At 33.6% G+C, this 21,632-nt stretch overlaps 1 protein-coding gene across 1 annotated transcript in view; it reads right to left on the reverse strand.

Annotated features, from left to right (window-relative positions):
• Nucleotides 1-1,712: 1,712 nt before the first annotated feature.
• Nucleotides 1,713-21,632, reverse strand: part of LOC108371518 (dmX-like protein 2) — a 335,739-nt gene continuing 315,819 nt past the window's right edge. The window contains exon 10 of the mRNA XM_017627101.1: nucleotides 1,713-1,829. Coding sequence (XP_017482590.1) covers nucleotides 1,713-1,829 — 117 coding nt within the window. The remainder of the gene's footprint in view (nucleotides 1,830-21,632) is intronic.

Consider the following 21,632-nt stretch of genomic DNA (forward strand, 5'->3'; position numbering starts at 1 on the left):
CCAAATTTGGGCAAACTCCACATAAAATATCTGCATGATGGCCCGAATAAGCTATATAAATATCGTTGAATTCGGTGAAGGCGTTCTCAAGTTATAAGCTAACTCACTAATTTTTATATATAAAATAGAGGCGCCACGCCCCCTTTTCCAAATTTGGGCAAACTCCACATAAAATATCTGCATGATGGCCCGAATAAGCTATATAAATATCGTTGAATTCGGTGAAGGCGTTCTCAAGTTATAAGCTAACTCACTAATTTTTATATATAAAATAGAGGCGCCACGCCCCCTTTTCCGAGTTCGAGCAAACTTCGCATAAACCATCGGCATGATAGATCGAATATGCCACATAAATTTGGTTGAATTCAGTGAAGTCGTTCTCAAGTTATGAGGTCACACCAAAAACGTGCACTTATTTTTATATATAAGATTATGGAACTACTAGAATATGGGAGGCATACGTACTAAATTATCTCAGTGTTATCGTTGCAAATCAATGCGTGATTATGATTTTATTGCAATCAATGAGACTTGGTTTAACGACAATATATCCTCAAATGAATACTTCGATGGCTACTACAACGTCTATTGTAAGGATCGCGCCTATTGCGCTACTGGTCATGAAAAGGGAGGTGGTGTCTTCCTCGCTATAGGAGCTGACTTGTCCAATAATCATATGAGTCTTAATGTGGCTGATGGTATGATAGACCAATTATGCGTTAATGTTAAGTTTTCTAACGATAAATCATTGTTAGTCATAATATCTTATATACCTCCGGGCAACGATATAAATACTTACCCAAAACATTTGGACAATGATCATTAATTTACTAAGAAATGTAAACGGTTCTTATCAAATCATTTGTCTATGTGATTTTAACTTGTCCAACATTTCATGGTTCCGTAGTGGAAATAATTTGGTGCCAGCGGATATTAAATCAGGCATCGATATTTATGTTATAGAACATTTAAATACTTATTGTTAGTTTCATATTTGAAAGAAGCAATAAATAGAAATTACTTAAAATTAGTTTAAACTCTTCCGAAGTGTAAACTCGAAATAGAAACACTTAACTCTAACTTACCATAATTGTTACCAAAAATATTAAGCTATTGAATCGGTTATTTACCAAAGCGAATAAGTCTGGCGGCCGCTGTGGTGGTAAGCGGTACGCGCTTCCACTCCGCAGTACTTGGGTTCAAGATTTGATCAAAGCAACATCGCAAAAAAATATAGAAACATATTTTTCTTAACAGCGGTCGCCACTCTGCATGAAATGGCAAACCTCCGAGCTTCTCTTCGGAGTCGGCGTAAAACTGTAGGTCCCTCCTCTTTGTGTGACAACATCAAGGCGCACACCACAAATCGGAGGAGAAGCTCGGCCCAACACTAATATATGTGTAAGCGCCAATCTGTTGTTAAGTGTTAATTTTTTTCGATATGACAATTTCGATGCAGTTTCAATTCGTTTATAGGAGCTGTTGAACTGCATGTCGGAAAAATGTAGATTTATTCCCTTTGGCAAATAATCGATGCGATTGTAAATAAGATATGTATGAGAGAATTTATTTATAAAAATATATAATTTTTGATTTTTACTTTATCTTGATATTTGGTGTGTAAACTATTAAAATTTCCGTGTTTCATAAGTTCACACGTTTAGGCGAATACCCCAATTGTGCATTAAGGATTAATGTTTATGTGTTCCCTCTTAATTGCAATTAATTAAATTAATTACGAAGTTTATAAACCTCTTACCTGTTGCCAACAAACTGCACGAACCCAAAAATACAAAGTCAGAAAGTAATTTATTGTGGCACTGGTATGTCTGAAAATAAAAGAATGGGAAAATCGTATAAGGGTCGAAATTTTCGAAATCAGCACCAAAATATTTTAAATCTTATGATCCGATGATTTGTATATTATTGATAACTTATAGTGATTTCGTTTCTTCCAAAAAATTTTTCCAATCGCCGGTGCAAATTGTGTTTAATGTTACACTCAACCCCACAAAAAGGCATGTTTTTGCCTTCTTGTCCTTGTCTAGCTTACGCATTTCATAGTGTTGTCGTTTTAAACAACCATCTGATTTTCAGGCAACCATCTCCCCTGACAAAGCTTCACAGGGCAGAGAATGTGCCTTTTTTTGCTTGACATTTTAAGAAATGAACACACAATTTTCTGACAACTTTGCCTTTAATTTAGAAACGAAAAAAAAGGATTGCCCCATTCTTTTCTCAAATGGCGAAATTTTTTGGTGGAAACAAAATCACCATTGAAGCTTACACGTAGTGTAGAAAAAATATATGTACACTTGTGATCAGCTAATTAAGCCAGCAACATTTTGATAAATTTCGGCTATTTTGCTTTCGTTTATTTAATGTTTAGATATTATTTTTCCATAAAAATCTAGCTCATTATTTATATAACAAACACCATATGAATCCAGATTTCAAATTTTATGCAAAAATTATGAAAAATCCGCAAAGTTTCAGCTAAATTTTCAACTTTTTATTCAGATTTTTTAGAATTTGAGTATGCAGTTTAATAACCCATTAAATTCTAGGGCAATAATGTGCAAGTCTTAAGTTGCTAAAAAATCGCGTTGATTTTTAATAATTTTTTTTCTGACTGCATTACAAATTTTTTTCCATACAAAATAAATTCGACAATTTTTACCCCAGAATTTAATGGGCTAATAAACTGCATACTCAAAAAAATCTGTATAAAAAGTGGAAAATCTAGCTGAAACTTTGCAGATTTTTCATATTTTTTGCACAAGCTTTGAAATCTGGGGCCCCTATTGCGAGTGTCGACTGGCAGTAGAATAGAAATTTGTCGATCGAGTCGATCATCTTTTATTTTGCTATTGTGTAACTTGATCGATAAAAATTTGTACTATTGTGAATGGTTGACAGAATTGTAAACAGCTGTTTGTTTGTTTACATTTGTTTCTTGAGTGTTTTATTTACATCATTTTTAAAATAATTGCTTTTATTATAAAATTTAAAAAATGGACACAGTTGAAATATGGTTTAGTGATGAGGAAGATGATGCGGAAGCTAATAGATTAGTAGAGTTGGCAAAAGCAAGTAGGGAATTGCGAGATTCGTCGGATCCCTTGGACTTGGAAGGTGTATGTACATGTGTGAGTTTTATGAATAGAAGTTGCGTTCCCGATGCTTCACGGTTTTTAGGCTTTACATGATTTGCAGGAAAAGCTGTTTTCCTCATTAATAAACTTTATGGAAGTTTAAGAAATACGGTACGGTTAAGTTTTTTGTACAATGATGTTGGGTTTTTGTGTCCAAACGCGTGACCCGAGTTTAAAAACTTTAACATAACAACATAACAAGTGTATTGAAAGAATTCAACTTTAATTTAAAATAAAGATTTCAAATTTCCGAGCACTAGTCAATTAATAAATTATGCAGTTTTTTTGTATAAACTTTTGATGTTGGTTCTGCGCAAAAACACTGTGGATGGCGTAGCCGGAGTTATATGCACAAGAAATATTGTATATGTATCTTTTCCAATAGAAGCGGAGCTTCCTACCCTACTCTTTCCGGAAATTCCTTTGCCTATGTCTTCACTCTCCTGCATCAGTACGAACAACCGCGCAAGTTGCCTTTTGTTGCTTATAATTTTTGATCTGTAATTCAGACACATACATGCATATGTATATTTCACAATTTTTTACAACTTCCAGTTCAATTGACTTACTTTTTATCCATTATAGTACCACTTTCTTATGTAAATTTTATAAACGCAAACTCCAACGACTAAAAAACAGCAATAGAAGGATGAGCGATTAAAAAGTATTCACAGTCGCTAATTGAGCGACTAAGCGACACTCGCAATAGCATCGATAATCGATAATCGCTTAATAGTCGTTTATCTACTGCCAGTCGACATTCGCAATAGGGGTGTGGATTTATGTGGTGTTTGTTATATAATAAGCTCGACTTTTATGGAAAAATAATAAACATTAAATAAACAAAAGAAAAATAGCCAAAATTGATCAAAATATTGCTGGCTTAATTAGCTGATCATAAGTGTACATTAGCGTTGGCCGAGAATCCGCTTTTTTAGAATTTTCATTGGTAATAGAAAAAATATGATTCATTATGCTTTAAAAAAAATCTGTGTGAAATTTGGAATTTTTTGGTCCATATCCTAGGCTCGCCCAAGTCCATCAAAGTTCAATATGCTCAAAAAATAAAAATTAATAAATAAATTAATTAATACATTTTTTTACTAAAATTGCAATAATCTTCGAAAGTATTAGACCTACATAATGTAGTATTTGGACCTTTTTTGTAGAGAATCGAAGGTAGCTAAAAAAAAAAAAATTTTTAGTACTTGAACTTTGGGCGAGCCTAGGATAATGACGATTTATTATGATAATGAACCATATTTTTGCTATTACCAATCAAAATTCTAAAAAAGCGGATTTTAGGCCCACGCTAGTGTACATGCTCTTGTATACACTGGCTGATTCTATTTCAATCCATGCAGGGCGAATGGGTTCAAAATTCGAAATCAAGTTTAATACGATTTTTCATGTTTTTGGGGCAAATAAAGAGATACGTATTTTTTTGTTTTGCGAAGAAAAAATTCGCTGAGTTACGAGCATCTGAAAATTTTAGGGCAAAGTGTAGTTTTAGGGAAAAACGGCTGACAATTTTTCTTCAAATCTTTCTAGTTTTTTCAAAAATCAATTCGGTTTTTTTTAATTGAAAGAGTTTTTGCTGCTCTATATTTTGAAAATATGAGAAATTTTGAAAATTAGCCAAATGGCGGCCATATTTGGAAAAATCATCATCAAATCAAATTATTGATTTTTTTTTCTGCAAATAAGAAGACTCAGTATTTTGGGTATTGTACCGTCATATATTATCCATATATACATTCTGTTTTTTGACCTGGGTAGTATTTTTGATGATCTTTGTTTACAAATTTGAAAATTTTAAAAACCTTGAAAATTGACAAAATCGCAGAAAATTTTGAAAACCCAGAAAAAAGCAAATTTGTCAAATCAATTCAGAAATTCAAATCAGAAATTTTTGAAAAACCAAAAAAAATCGATTTTCATAAATATTTTTTTTTTGTTTTTCAAAAGTTTCTGCCATTTTGTTAATTTTCAAAGTTTTTAAAATTTTCAAAAATGATACTGAGATCAAAAAACAGAATGTATATATCAGGGGTGGGCAAGGCCGAGGCCGAAATGAGCCACACGTAAATTCTAAATGCCACAAAGAGCCACAAAAACCAACAAAAACAAAAATTTTATTTTTAAATAAAATTATTATTAGAAATGAAAAACATTAATTTTATTAATATTATTTATAGATATTAAAGAAAATTCAAAAGATCCCTATGGCCAAATTTTCAAAATCTGGTTTTACGTCAGTTAAAGCTGTTCGTAACAGTTCTGTTAAATGTTGGTTGGTCAATAGGTACGTTCGTTTAACTAAAAAAGGTCCAACAACAAAATTCTGGCGAAATGTCATCTGTTCTCTCACAAGAGAAAAATATCCAAAATAGTAGGCGATCAGAAAATTTGCAAAAACTTGCAAGTTAGACGAACAGCTGATACAAATTTTATTTATATTCAAAAGCATAAAATTGAAAACGTAAGAAAACGAATACCGAAGTCTTATCCTGACACAGTTCACTGACTAAAAAAATAATGACTTACTTCCTACAAGTTTAATCAGTTAAATCATTTTACTATTTTAACTTCCAAACCTTCAAATTTAATTTAGGGATTTGCGTAAATATCAACCAGCTGTTTTTGATCAGCTGTTTTCTTATTGGCAAATTGAAGTTGGCAAAAATTTTTTCCAGCAGAAACTAGCAGCTTTCCCTCAAAATCAAGGGTCATTTTGCTCTCTCAATTACCCCTACTTTGCAAGTTTTTTGCGTACGCGAACACAAAAAGCTGATCGTTTTTATAACTTTCAATAATTATCAGGTACGCGAATGCAACTATTTAATTGTGAACGGTATTTTGACTTTACGAATTTCATTGTAGAGTACAAAGACTCACAGTTATACGTTGTACCAAAAATTGAAAAATATACGGAACGCAGCTGTTCTCCACAGCGGATATTTTAAATCTGGTACTTGCTGCCGGAATTCAAGCAATAGAAAAGCTTTATGTTGCATTTCTAGTGCCTTATCTTCTTTTAATTCCAAAAACTCCAACTCTTCTTCGCTTTTCTTAAAAAGGAGTATTGTAAATTAATCCTCAATTATGTTACATAAAAAAGGGTTTATGAAGTATGCAAACGTACACTTAAATAATTTCAAATCGGCAAATCTTTTTTCAAAGTCTGCTTTTAAATCATGTGCAATATTTTCTCTGGCCATGGAAATTGATGAAATGTTCTTTTTTTGAGATCATAAATAAAAAGACGTAGTTTAGCTTCAAAACTTAAAATAATTTGCGACAAATCAAAAAGATTTTTATTCTCTCCTTGTAGAGACAAATTCAAGTTTTGCAAATGTTCCATCATATCGTCAAATAACATTAAGTCAGAAAGCTAATTTTCATTCTCCAATTGCGGGTAATATTCTGATCTCAATTTGCGTATGTGTATATAAAAGAATAAAATAAAAAAACAACACAATGGAAGAGAATGTCCAGNCTCTCCTTGTAGAGACAAATTCAAGTTTTGCAAATGTTCCATCATATCGTCAAATAACATTAAGTCAGAAAGCTAATTTTCATTCTCCAATTGCGGGTAATATTCTGATCTCAATTTGCGTATGTGTATATAAAAGAATAAAATAAAAAAACAACACAATGGAAGAGAATGTCCAGCAAGCAAATATGTATTTTAAAAAGTAAAAAGAGCCAAAATGTTCTAAGCAAAGAGAAAGTAAAAAGAGCCGCACTTTGCTACCCAAAATATTGAGTCTTCTTATTTTCAGAAAAAAAATTCTTACGACTTTCGAGGCGTTTTAGCGGGCATCAAAGCTATTGGAAAAAGTTCTCCTTTTTAAGTAGTAATCACAAACAAATTTTCAAGAAATAAAAGATTATGTTTTTGAAAAAATTGACTTTTGATTTTTCCAAAAATGGCCGCCATTTTTTTGATTTTCTAAGTTTTTAAAATTTTATAATTTGCAAAGAAAGAGCATCAAAAATACTACTACGATCAAAACACAGAATGTTCAGCGTGGCGACGAATAACTGTTACCCCGGTGTTTTTGAGAAATAAAAGGGTCCTTTATAGATTTTGTGAAAAAAGTATTTTATTGTTAATTTTCCACAGATTTTACTTTAGTTGCATTAAATAGTTTTTAAATTTTAATCTTTATTTACATTTGCCAGCAATTTAAACTTTGAGAGAAAAGTTCGTTTGGCACGCAGGTCTTCGTCAGTTAATTTAATCCGTAACTTCTGTTACTATAGGCTAATTTTCTTCATTTTTAGTCCCTTATACTCCCCCTTTTGTCCAACATAAAGCCTCATACTCAAAAATCGAATAAACTCGGAACTGGTGACTAGGACGGCCATTCATTCGATCAACCTTATACAGTTTTTTCTTTTTTTGTATTTTTTTTATACAAAGCCTAAGAAAAAATACACCTGAAAACGACTTTCGTTTCATGAAAAGAATTTAAGCGAAAAGTTATTTTTTTTGCCAGGTTCCATATTAAATTCATGTAAAAAATAAATTTTCATTAAATTGATTTCATGAAACTGGCTTTTAAGGTACTTCGCCAGGTGGTGATTTGAGATTTACCACTGCACAACTCAACCGAATGCGAATGAAGCTTTAACGCATACTAATGTTGGCAAATCACATCCATTGGGCCAATCGCAACACACGAGAGTTCGATATACTCAATGGTTCAACAGGTCGATTTATTCTGACATTCACGGCACCTTTTCTTATTTGTCGATTTTTAGTAATAACCAAGAACAATTCTAGAGATATGCAATATAAAAATTCGACTTGTATGGAAGTTGCCAAGCCGGTATAAAGTTCCACTACTCAACCATAAACACTTCAAGAATAAGCTGTGTAAAACGTAGGCTAACTTTTGACTTAAGTCCAAAAGTGGCTAAACTAAGTTAAGTTGAGTTAGAGAAACCAGCCCTAAAAGATCAAGCAAAGGTGCGGGAACTTGCTTTAATCAAAGCCTAAGTGGAAGGTTCTACCACCCTTTGTTTCTTTGCTAGAGCTTCTTAAATATTGCAAAAAACTCGATTTTTTGACAGTTTGACCTCGTTTTTTCTTAAAATCTGGAGCTGATGGTAACTTTTTGCTTACGCATTCGTAATCAGCACAAAAAGATCTGTCAAAAATAGCGTTAACATTTGCTGCATCAAATTTTTTTCCAATTAAACTTTGTGCACTCCTTCTTCTAAACACGTTTCGAAAAAAGCAGCACCCATTCGAATCAGTTATGAAACATAGGAGAAAATTGTTCCTGTTGATTAAAGCTCCCAATGAATTTCACAATTATCCGAAATTTTCCAAGCTTTCGTCGAAAAAAATTCAAATTTTTTTTGTATTCTTCCGGATTTTTCCGAGTTTTCCACTTAGAATTTTCTATTTTTCCATTCGAATGCCATTTCGAAGGAATTGCACACAAAATTCCATACAAAAAAAAATCAATTTTCGATGTTTCCAATTTTCCGACTTTCCCTGAGGGGTTTCCCAAAATTTTCTTTCGTAAAAACCTTCTCCTGGCGATTACAAACAACTAAAAAAAATTTAAGCCAAATCGGTCCAACCGTTCTCAATTGATGAATTACTATACATTTTTCACACCATTTTTATATATATAGATATACGTATTTAATACATACATTCTTGCCACTGCTAATCACATGAATAAAAATCCTAAAATCGAAAATGTGACTGCAATATTTCTTGTTTAAAATATTTTAGATCCATCGCACACCACGGACTTTATCGGCCGCCGATTTAGTTGGGCTTGCTAGTCTTTCCATTGCACCACAACTAATCGGTCTGAGCGATTAAGTTGGTGTAGTGTGCGCACCTCCATACATCTTCATGTACATATTTCAAGCGAGCCCTACTATTTAAATTGGCGGCCGATAAATTCTGTGGTATGAGGTGGCTCCAATAGCTGCATTATTACATCTATTCCGTGTGTTGCAATATCCACGGAAGCAGCAGTTATGAAGAAAATGATTTAAAAATATTACACAAATTCTCTACTTATATGTTTGGCTTTCCTATGTTTTATTTTTTCAACGTCTAAAGCTGAACCTTTTTTTGAAAAAGTTGGTACAACAAAAAATACGAAACACGTTTTCTGTCAGATAGCTAACATGGCGGATAAGAAGAAGAAGAAAAACTACCCGGAAAAAAAGAATCTTATATGCTAATCTAGGCAAAAAGCTAACTACGTACCAAATTTTAAGCAAATCGGACCATAACTACGATTTTTTCGAATAGATCGGTCCCTGGTCCACCGGAGGGTTTTCCCAAAATTTTCTTTCTTAAAAACCTTCTCCTGGCAATTACGAGCAACTGAAAAAAAAAATTAGCTAAATCGGCCCAACCGTTCCCAATTGATGAATTACTATACATTTTTCACACCATTTATATATATATAGGATGAAAAGAGAAATCGATTAAGCGGTGACTGTCTGTCCGTCCGCCCGTCTGTGCACACGATAACTCGAGTAAAAATTAAGATATCTTAACGAAACTTGGTACGTGTACTTCTTTCGGGCGTAGGACGGATGGTATTGAAAATGGGCAAAATCGGACAATAACCACGCCTACCTCCCATATAACGGTAATTTTCAAAATACGAAAACTGCGAAGATTATTCACTCAACATTGACATTTACAATGATTTGTAAACGAAAAATAATAATATTATAAATTTTTGAAAAACGGGCGTAGCCACGCCCAGTTATGGTTACATGTGTATATCTTGGCAACCGCTGCACCGATTGCTTTCAAACTTGGCACAGTTGTTGGCCTTGGTACAGCATACCAAATGGCAATAACCACGCCCACATTCCATATAAGGGTAATTTAGAGAAATACGAAATCTTCGATAAATCAGTAAATATTAAAGCTAATTTATTCAAAATTGACGCTTGCAACAATTCTTTACCAAGAAATACGTTTATGATAAAATTTTGGAAAATGGGCGTGGCACCGCCCATTTATGATCACATATATGTATCTCGGTTACCGTTCTACTAATTTGTACCAAACCCGGTATGGTTATTGTGCTTGCCACATAAAAGCAAACCGTTGAAAATTATTGAAATCGGACTAAAATTACGGAGCTTTTCATATTATCAATATTTCAAAATTTAAGGAAGCTAATTTACTCAAAATTGATACAGCCCGGCTTACCATGTAGCGGTAGCTTTCGGAAAGCTTATGAAAAACATATAGTTAATATTTGCGCCGGGTATTTAATATTCGGCTCCGCCCGAACTTAGACTTTCTTACTTGTTTTTTTTTTTAACATAAGGATCAACATTAACGTTAACATCTTTTCAACGTAATCGTAATAATGAGATGTTTGATGTTGTTTTTTTTCTTTTTTCAATGATTCATTTAAGAAAAACTTAAATAACTGGGCCAAAACTTTTCTGATTTAGACTTATGGGATCTTGGCAGAAAGGTATTTTCCAACTATTTTTATTTATGTGCAAAAAAAAGTCATTCGAGTCACATTTTTTTTATTCAAATACCAACATATCTTAGTTCAACTTTGAATGATGTTCGTTCATGCTACCTTTCTCTTTCATCCTTTGAATGAGCTTATTAGCAAAGAAATAAAAAGGGTGAGAAAATACCTTTCCAATGATACCTCACAAGTCTAAATCGGAAGAGTTTAGGTTCAGTTATTCAAGTTTTTCTTATACCAATCTTTGAACAAAGTTAAAAATCTCATTACTACGATTTCGTTCAAAATTTTTTATTTTTTTTTGTTAAATATTTTTATGTAGTATGCACACGTTTCCACGCCACCTTTGTTGTGCTTATACATATTATGCCGATTACAACTCTTCCAACTTTTTGAATCGTTATATCTCGGAAACGGTGGCTCTTAGGAAAAAAAAGTATATTGACATTTTATAAAGATAATTATCTGATCTACAATTTTTGTCTAAACTAATTTTATGATGAACTTACCGTTTTGCTGAAAATCGTGAAAACCCCGTTTTTGTGACCTTTGACCCCGAGTAACTATTTTTCCAGGTATCGGATCGATGAGGACTTTTTAGATTTAATTTATGATGGTGTTTTGAACAATCCTAAATTTTCAGCTGGGTGGGAATTTTTGTAACCTCGAATGTCTAAATTGACCGGACTATTATATTACGCCTATTTTCAAAAATGGAAACAAAAGTGATATTTCGAATTACAGACCGATTGCTTAATTGACAACGGTTACTAAATTTTTCGAAAGCATTATCAAGGATAAAATTGCTTTTGCAATTCAAAACGTAATATGTCTGAATCAGCACGGTTTCGATAAGGGGAGATCCACGATGTCTAATCTTGCTACTTTTACGGAGGACTGCATTAGAAGCTTCGACGCTGGGTATCAAATTGATACAGTATATACTGATTTTGCCAAGGCATTCGGTAGGGTGTCCCATAAAATCTTAATTAGTAAATTTGCGTACATGGGTTTTCACTCCGTCTTCCTTGAATGGATCAGATCCTATCTATCGGGGAGGTACTGTAGGGTGCAAATCGATGACACAACATCGCGTTCTTTTCACGCAAGTTCTGGGGTCCCTCAGGGTAGTATCCGTGGACCTCTTTTATTTATAATTTTTATCAATGACATAAGCTCGTGTTTCTTATTCTCCAAATTTCTTCTATACGCTGACGATCTCAAAGTTTATTCGGCTGTAACGCGACCCGGGGATTCTGATTCTCTTCAATCTGATCTAGATAGAGTTAACTTTTGGTGTTAAAGAAATCAACTCTTCTTAAATACTGAAAAATGTTCTCATATGGTTTATTCTAGAAAGACGAATACAGTAAGCACATCTTATACCATTGCAGGCACTAAACTGAAATTTGTAGATCAAGTCAAAGACCTAGGGGTTTATTTTGATTCAAAACTCACATATAATACTCATATTAACTTCATTGTTGCAAATTCCGATTCCGCGTGGGCTTTCGTGCGTCGTAACAGTTCTGATTTTTCTGACCCGTACACTCTTAAAAAACGTTATATTGCTTTTGTCAGGTCCCGTCTAGAATATGCCGCAATTATTTGGCGACCTTTTCATACGACGTATATCTGCGTAAGTCTGCGCTAAGGTATTCAACTTAACGGAGCCAATGCCTTCCTATAAGTCACGTTGCTTACTTTTAAATCTTGATTTGCTTGAAGATAGGAGAAATTGCCTATCCTGCTCGTTTATCTTGAATGTTATAACTAATATTGTCGATTGCTCAGAAATTCTGCGAAGAATACCGCTCAACATTTCTGTAAGAAATTGACGGCGTTCTGACTTCTTTTACGTGCAATCCGCAAAGTCGGATTATGCTTTGAATGCACCTATTAGGCGAGCCTTCAGGGAAATCAATAAAATAAACCAAACGGTGGAAACAGATCTGTCACTTCCTGGAGTCGTTTAAAAAAACATAGCCTCGATTACTTAAATTCATTAATTAGTTGATCACCAACTTAAATTAAAGTTGTATTTTTAAGCTTATTTAGTCACTTAGGGGTGGGACTATCCGCATATTCGAATATCCGGATATCCATGCGGATTATCCGTTGACCCGAATAAAATCCGGATAGTATGGATATCCGGTTAATATTCGTTTGTGCAGTTATTCAGATATCCGGATTTACGAAGATCCGATTAATATTCGTATTTTCGGATATCCAAAAAAAAAAATCAACAAACTGATGGACAATATTAATATTAGTGAATTCCAATATGCACACGATAGAGTGAATTAGCTCTTGACGGACTTGAAGTTAACCCTTTGTTTTGTATCGTTTTAACACAATATAAACAAATGGCACTATTCTTTTCATGACTTTTTTNCTTTGTTTTGTATCGTTTTAACACAATATAAACAAATGGCACTATTCTTTCCAAAAGNAAAAAAAAATCAACAAACTGATGGACAATATTAATATTAGTGAATTCCAATATGCACACGATAGAGTGAATTAGCTCTTGACGGACTTGAAGTTAACCCTTTGTTTTGTATCGTTTTAACACAATATAAACAAATGGCACTATTCTTTTCATGACTTTTAAGGAAATGCTACAATTTGGTAAAGCATTCACCACGGCCAAAAGTATCATAACAGCTTTCATTACTCCGTCCATGATATGCGATGAAAAAACTTTGGCGGTCAATTTTTTTTTACGAAACTATACTTTAATTTCCCAATACCATGCGCTCATGCATATGAAGTAGCAAGTTTTCTATATGCATAAATTTGTTTCTTGATCTTTTTAATTCGTTTGTAGAAGCCTTTGAAATTCCAAAGTAGAATGTTGGAAATTTAAAAATGTATACAAACAATTTTGTGCGTAGAAATAGAAAACTTGTTACTACACATTTATGAGCGACTGGTATTGGGAATTGAAAAATCTTTTTGATAACGAAAAATCCGGATATTCGGATAGCCGATATTATCTTAGCTTCCAGAGTAACCGAATTTTCATTTAGGTATCCGGATATTCAAATATTCGGTTTATCCGGATAGTTGAAAAATCCGAATGAAGTTCCCAGCCCTATAGTCACTATGTATTCATTGACTGAAATATAAATAAATAAGTAAATAAATAAATAAAATCTAAGAAGCACCCCACGCTTTGTTTTCCGGTAAAATTATTTGTATTGTCTATTACTTTAATCCTCTTTTAGGTTGGTTTTAAAAATTTAATTAAAGCAAGTTAGGGATCTTCCTATTCCTCTTAAAACAAATCTGTATTTCTATAAATAATTTTTTACTTTTTAGTTTACACTGTAATAAAAGCGAGTTTTTAATTTTCTAAACTATAATTTTATTTTCGTGTTTTTAGTCTAAAATTCCACTTATTTTACAACTATTATAATGAATAGAATAACACGCGAAATCAATCGTAGGAACTTTCATTTGTACTGTCATTAGGTAACTTTAAGGCCAGTATGCCGCTCTCAAGAAAAGGAAAAACTCCATATAAATGGCTAAGAAATTTTCTTGAGTAAAATTTCCCTAAGGCAGTACGCAGTTCTTAAGTTTTTTGTGAAAAAAGAGTACAAGGCAACCCATGATTGCAACCGAAATATATGCCCGTTCCATTATTTCTTGAGAAAATAGTGAGGCAACAGGCTGCGAAAAATCCTTAGACACACACACGAAATAATGACAATTTTTTTACCGTTTTCTTGAGAGCTGTATACTGGCAATCAAAATGGAAATCTAAAGTAATTCCCATTCGTACTGTCATTATGTATGTAACTTGATACACTTCACGAACTAAGTATAGCATACAACCATTGAACTCATATTATAAAAACAATAAGATTTATTTACTTTTTTTTATTTTCATAAAATTCGAAGAATATTCAACACAGTTCAACAAAACTTATAAAAAAGATAAATAGATACTACATAAAAAAAAAGCCTTAAAATTCATTGTGGCTAGAACGAAAAGAGTAAAGCATACAAAGTAAAATCACATATCGTCGCCTGGGTAAAAGATTGTCGTATGTTAATTTCGGCAAGTTGTGGAAAATCGCGTTTGAAGTTTGGAATGCAATTTCTCAAAAACGCGAACATAGATTTTCTCCAAAGTTTCTAAAATGTTACTAAAATAATTCTTAAATTATTTAATTTTAATGTCTATTGTTAATTAGTTTTGAGTTTATGAGGGATTTGCTATAGTAAAATATTGTCGTAAGCGTCATTTGTCCACAATTTGGCAGCCACTTTGTATGATATACGAAAAAATATGATCAAAATTTCTCCTAAATTAACGACACTTTTTACTCAATATCTCGGAAACTAAAGGAGATATCCATTTTTAAGATATTGATTAGTTTAATATGACTACATCACTAACTAAATGTTTACTAAATTACCAAAAATTTTAGTGAATATCTCGGAAACTAAAAGAGATCTCTAAAAACTGATAACACCAATCGAAAGACCTTATTTCAAAATATATAACTGCATCTAGCACTAAAAATCGTCATAACTGCGCTTACGACAATCTTTTACCCAGGCGACGATATGGGAATTGTATTAACTTGAAAAAAAATATTAGGTTAGGTTAGGTTAGGTTAGGTTAGGTTGGAGTGGCAGCCCCGCGCAGAGCGCGGAGCACACGTGGGCTGGAAAAGCCCGTTGTGATACCATTGGCCGAAGCCATTTGTTTCTTTCCCTTCCTTAGTTATTGAACCACCGAGTGCGTTTTATATAGCACAAAAAGTCGAGGACGTTCGCCGAGTTCAAATCGGCTAAACAATCTAGAAAGTACTTGTTGAAGAATCGGTTGCGCGTGTTGACCAGGGCGGGACAATGGCAGAGATAGAAAAAAATATTAGTCTAATAATTTATTTGGCCACCTTTGGCTAAGATGGTGGCAGTAATGCGTCTCGGCGTTGAGTCAATCAAAGAACGAAAGGTGGAAAGTGGAATATTTTCCAATCAGTTTGAATGCAAGCCTTTAGCTCCTTTAAGGACTCAAATTGTCGACCACCAGGATAGACACGTTGAGATAAAATTCCTAATTGTTCTCTAGGGGATTAAGATCTGGGCTGATAGCCGGCCATTCTATAACACGTAAGTTTTTTTCAGAAAAAAATATTTTATTGCTCCCGCATTATGGATAGCGGCGTTGTCCTTCTGGAATATCCAAGATTCGTCACAAAAATATAAGCCGCTGCGTCCATTTTATGGCTAATAAAGCAAATGGGGCTTGGTCCATTATATCCAAATGTCGCCCATACCATCAGTGATCCACCTTGAAAATTTCTGGAATGCCGAGTTTCTCGCTTTCGTCGAATATCGCTCCAATATTTTTGAAAACCATCGGGACCATCCATATTAAATATTTTTTTCATCACTGAAAACCACGGGCTTCCACTCCTCATCCCAAAACATGTGTTTTTCAGCGAATCGTAAACGAGCGGTTATATGATGCTGTAGTAACCTAGGTTGCGGAACACGCTTAGTGTATTTAAGGTTATTTTCCGCATTTAAAATTTGTTGAACTCTTCTGGTGGACACTGGAAGATTTAATTGCAGTTTTATATTTCTTGGTGATAACTGCTTATTAACTGCTAATCGTTTAATTTGCCGCTTCGCTCTTTAATCCACCTTTGCAGTACGTCCTTTTCTCTTTATAGTGCCATATTTACTTGGGGTTTTTAAAAAGGACATTACTGTTTTTTTGTCCCTGTCAACTTTTTGAGCAATTTCTCGGACGTTCTTCAAGGGTCAAATGAGTTCCGCGTGGCATTTCTATTCAAATGGACAGTATTTCTACTTTGAATATAATGAAAATAAATTTGAAGTAATTTTAACACATAAACTTACTCTCACAAAAGGTTAAATCCAAACACAATTAAAAGTAACCACGCCAGATTAAGGCTTTTCCAATTGTATGCTTTACTTATTTTACACTAAGCTCTCAGATTTTTCCACTCAAGTAAAGATAACGGAACCTGGAAACACGCCAAACACAACACATAAACACGATCACTTAGTAATACCACTGAATAAACAGTATACAGAAGACGCATGTCGACTATCGAACCAATTTGAATTTATGGCACGAGCGGTGAGGTAAGCAAGGGTATCACAAGCGGCGCTGCCTCTGTTAGTTTAGGAGTATTTTCCCTCGGCTTACGCTGTTAATTCCATCATCGCTATGACGACAAGATGTGCTTCGTTTTCCATCACGATCAGCGTTGCCGTTTTGATACAATTTTTTTTTTTTAATACTTTTTTTTTCTAAACTGTAATATCTGATACTTTTTGGTTCCCAAATGCCGTATTTTGATACTTTCGGCTGGCAGAAATGAATTTTTGAAAACTAGGAATAGTATTACTAGTATAAAGGCAAATATTTTTTTTCTTGTTATTTAATGTCCCACAATTTATATATAGATATTTATAAGTTGATTTGGTAACTCTTATAAGGGAATCACGACCCGGAGTTTCTTTGCACACGCCACTGTTATAGGGTCCCTAAACCACACAAAAACATTACGCAATATCGGGCTTGCGACGGACGTTTGTGGGATGTATGGGGTCGTTTGTACTAAATTGCACAGTTATTGCGCTAAAATAAAAATTATTTTGATATTTTGCTCAAGCTTGTGTTATTGTACAATAATTTGTGCTGTGTATGGCGACAACTGCGAAATTTTTAGTCTAGTTTTGAAAAAAGCGTAGAAAAAAATACTTTTTATTTATTTAAGTTTTTTACGTTTTAAAGCTGAAGCTATCAAAATATGCAACGCACATTCATATTTCTTGCACATATTTACTTGAGCAACGTTTCTTCAAAATAAGGTTTGCGCAATTTTAAGCTGTAGTAATTTCCACAATATTTACTTGTACAAGTCTCGGGTTTCGCAAGGATTTTGTGTGGTTTGGGGGCCCTATAAGTTTGTTCTTCATTATGCAAATAAGCAGGCAGAAGCAAGAAATACAATTTTTTTATAACTATGGATTTAATTATAAATTTTTTTTTTATTATTTGTTTTTTAAATAATAGTTTAACAAAGCAACAGTTTAGTTTGCTTTTGATACTTTTTGTGTTTGGCAACTCATACATTTTTTTGAAGCTCGCGGCAACGCTGATCATGATGTGTGTTTGTGGCGAGATGTTAACTTCATGTTATTCATAGTGGACGTGATGTTACTCCTCTGCTCTGGTCCAGGTTGTAATATTACGTCCGCCGAAGAAAAATATATTTGTATACCTACCTACTAAAGCGTATGATAAATAAATAAATAAATTGATGGATTATTACACGTTCACACATTACGAATTTTTGTATGCTATATATATTTCATGGAGTTTAATGGAAATTGCTGCATCTTTTAAGCGCACCATTATTACAAAGTATGTAAAGAAGTATGCTCTCTGATTTCTCTATTTGGTGACTCTTTATTTCGTTGCTCATAATTTTTTGTATTTCCCGCTATCACGAACAAGCACACTTCACCACATCAAAAGCATCTTCTACTTATTATATAAGAGTCGTTCCATATGAAAGCGTCTGAAAACTAAAAAAAATAGTCGCCGACCCGTTTTAGATTTTGCTATAACTTTGAGAGACTCTTCTTTAGGGTCCCAAAGAACCGAATTTACGCAAAATTAAATTCTTACACACGCCCGACTTTCCGAATCAAAAATTTATAAAAATCGCAATTTTTATGCTTTAACAAATTTAGCTCTAAAAAAAGTTTTAAAAATCGCGATTTTTATGCTTTATCAAATTTAGCTCTAAAATGCTTCCTTTTTAAGATATCTATCCACATGAGGCGGCATTTTGAAGGGGAAAAAATGACAGTTTTAATGCTCTAATCGGCTCTAGTGTTTTGACTGTTTTGAGTAAGCAGCTTATGTTACTCAGAAATTAAGTGTGTGTATCATAGACGAAACACAGCTACGAGTCGACCCGACCAGCTCACTCCATATAAAAGAAACATTAGCTGGAAGTTGCGAAATTTTTATATTCGCCATATTCAGGTTACGAAATGAATTACTAGATATAAATATGAAACTTACGAAATCTATAGTTCGTATCTTTAACTTCAAGCGGCTGCACCGCTTGTTTTTTTATTTTTATTTTTAGTACGAGTGAAAGTGGTTATTGTATAGCAAAAATTGGCCTAATTTTTCATTTAATTAACTTACAAGTTTTAGAAAATTTTCTTAACCACGGCGTTCGACACATCAATCTTATGTAGAATTTTCCCCTGAATCCAAATAGTATGATGGTAATTGTTAAAATGAACGGTTTTCGAGATATTTTAAAATTTCGTTCGTTTGGTTATTTTCTTCTTAAATGGATGTGCAAGTGGTTTTATATAGCGAAAATTTACTACAGTGACAATTTTACACTTAATATGTCCATAACTTCGTTGAAACTAAAGAAATTCTTTTACATTCAGAATTATGTTTGTTAGCGATTTATTTCAATCCCTTTGTTAAACCATCGAATAAAAAACTGAGATAAAAGGACCAGAAGTTGAATAAAAAGGTAAGATATGCAGGGCCATCGCAGAATCCATTGTAGCTTCGATTTTCGTGAAATCTACGAAAGTGCTATCACAGAATCCGATGGCTACGCAAGTAAATTCGAAATTCGTAGAGAGCCTTCATTTAATCCGTTCGTAATGAAGATTCGTACAGATAATCTACGACGAGTTTATGCTGTCGGAACAAAATTTAAAATCACTGAATCTTAAAAATAATGGAAAAAGCTGCATTATTGTTAATAATATATATTTATTATACTCCAAATTTGTTATAGTTTGATATAATTCTATACATTTGTGTAAACGTAGACGTAAAATACCGATGCCTTACATCTAGTATATACAAGAATGATAGAATACAAGATTGCGCCAATCGAGCTGAGAGCAACTGGATGTGACGTCACATTATTATGAGAATGAGAGTGTAAAGAATAATTTTCAAGAAGAAGAGGAAGAAGCGAATAAGTGGTGGAAAATAGTGATGTACAACTAGGTTGAATGTACCTACTCTTCAGCTTCTTAACTTTCAACGTACATTCGGTAAATCACATTATTTTAGGTACATTTGGAACGTAGTAAAATATTGTTCCATGTAAGTCTAAAAGTTGTTATGGTACAGAAGGAAGATGTAGTCCACCAACTATCAAAAATATATGCACATACATATGTTTACTGTTTAGGTACGTGTATCTACTTTAAGGTACAACTTTTCGGCAATCAGGTACAATATGAATATTTAACATTCATCACTAGTGCGAAAAAATAATGTGACGTCAGCGAAAGGGTGGATGCTGTTAAATCGAGAAAGAGAGGATTAGCGGTCCGCGGCAGGCGCCACCTTTGTTTCGTTGCATCGTTCTCTATATAAATATAAAAATGGCGTGGAAGATTTATACTAATTCATCAATTTAGAACGGTCCAATTTGGCTAAATTTTTTTATAGTTGTTCGTAATTGCCAGGAGAACGTTTTTACGAAAGAAAATTTTGGGAAAACCCTCCGGAAAAGTCGGGAAATTGGAAAAATCGAAAATTTAGTTTTTTATATGGAATTTCGTGTGCAAGCCCTTCGGAATAGCAATCGAGGGGGAAAAAATTCAAAGTGGAAAACTCGGAAAAATACGGAAGAATGCGAAAAATTTGAATTTTTTTCGACGAAAGCTTGGAAAATTTTGGATACTTGTGAAATTCGTAGGAGCATGAATCAATTGGGAACAATTTTCTCCTATGCTTCATAACCGATTCGAATGGGTGATGCTTTTTCAGAAAGGTGTTTAGAAGAAGGAGTGCACAAAGTTTTAATTTTTCCGATATGTAGCGCAGGGGTCGAGCTACGCTAAAAAAAATGCATTTGGTTCGTTGGTAGCCTTTTGCCTAAGTTAGCATATAGGATCCATTTTTTCCGTTAAGTGGGCCAGAGACCGATCTATTCGAAAGTCTTATTCATGGTCCAATTTGCTTGAAATTTGGCACGTACGTAGCTTATTACGTAGCTGTTAACCCAGCCAACATATATAATATTTTTTCTGATAGGTGGACCAGATACAGATCTATTCCAAAAAAATGTTATTTATGGTCCGATTTGCTGGAAATTCGATACCCGTATTATAGATATGCGTAGAATAGAATCGAGTCATTGTTTTACAGTTCGAAAGGTGTTTGAGGTCGGCGCGGCAATGTCTATGTACGAGTTCGTCCCAACAGCAATGCAGTGCAAGTATCCAGCAATGAAGTTCTTCGTCGGATTGCAGCGACTGTTTCGTGAGCGTTAATTTGTGGCACTCAATATATATGTATATGTTTCTTATGTTTTTAATATTAGTAATTAGGTATGTTAAATATGTTTATATTTTTTTCTATCTCCCCGATTCGTCCCTTTCTACTGTCTCTCCTTACATATGTGACATAAAATCTGCCTTCAACCTTACTCTTCTTCGTCTGCACATGCAGTTTCTCTTGAGAGGCGGAGTGCGCTCTTTCAGTACTAATATCTCTGAAATTTGAAGATTGCTGTCGTTCCAGAGACAATACATTCAATATGATTCGCATTTTAGGCAAACAAAAGGGACGGAATAAAAGTCTGTAATTTGAATGCTCAAAGCTTATCAAACAAAATTGACGAATTCAGATACATATTTGAATCTTCGCATTCGCACGAGGCGATTTTACAGGCAACAAAAGTTGAATACGAAGTTGAATGAGAAGTTGAAAGTAAAAAAGTTGCCATCCTATTCAGATGAGGCGATTTTCGATTCAACACGAATCGTTATTTACATTATTGAAAATGAATTTAAATTGCAAAATTTTATCACTTGGCGTAAATTTGGTAAGCTAAGGGTTGGTAGAAGTGCTTTTAGCGAAGCTGAAACATAAAATAAGAGTAAAAAAGTAAAAAAGAAAAAAAAGTATGTATACAGA

The sequence above is a fragment of the Rhagoletis zephyria genome, unplaced genomic scaffold (genome assembly GCF_001687245.7).
Source record: "Rhagoletis zephyria isolate East Lansing unplaced genomic scaffold, Rhagoletis_zephyria_1.1 Rzeph_scaffold_00069, whole genome shotgun sequence".
Classification (NCBI taxonomy): Eukaryota; Metazoa; Arthropoda; class Insecta; order Diptera; family Tephritidae; genus Rhagoletis; species Rhagoletis zephyria.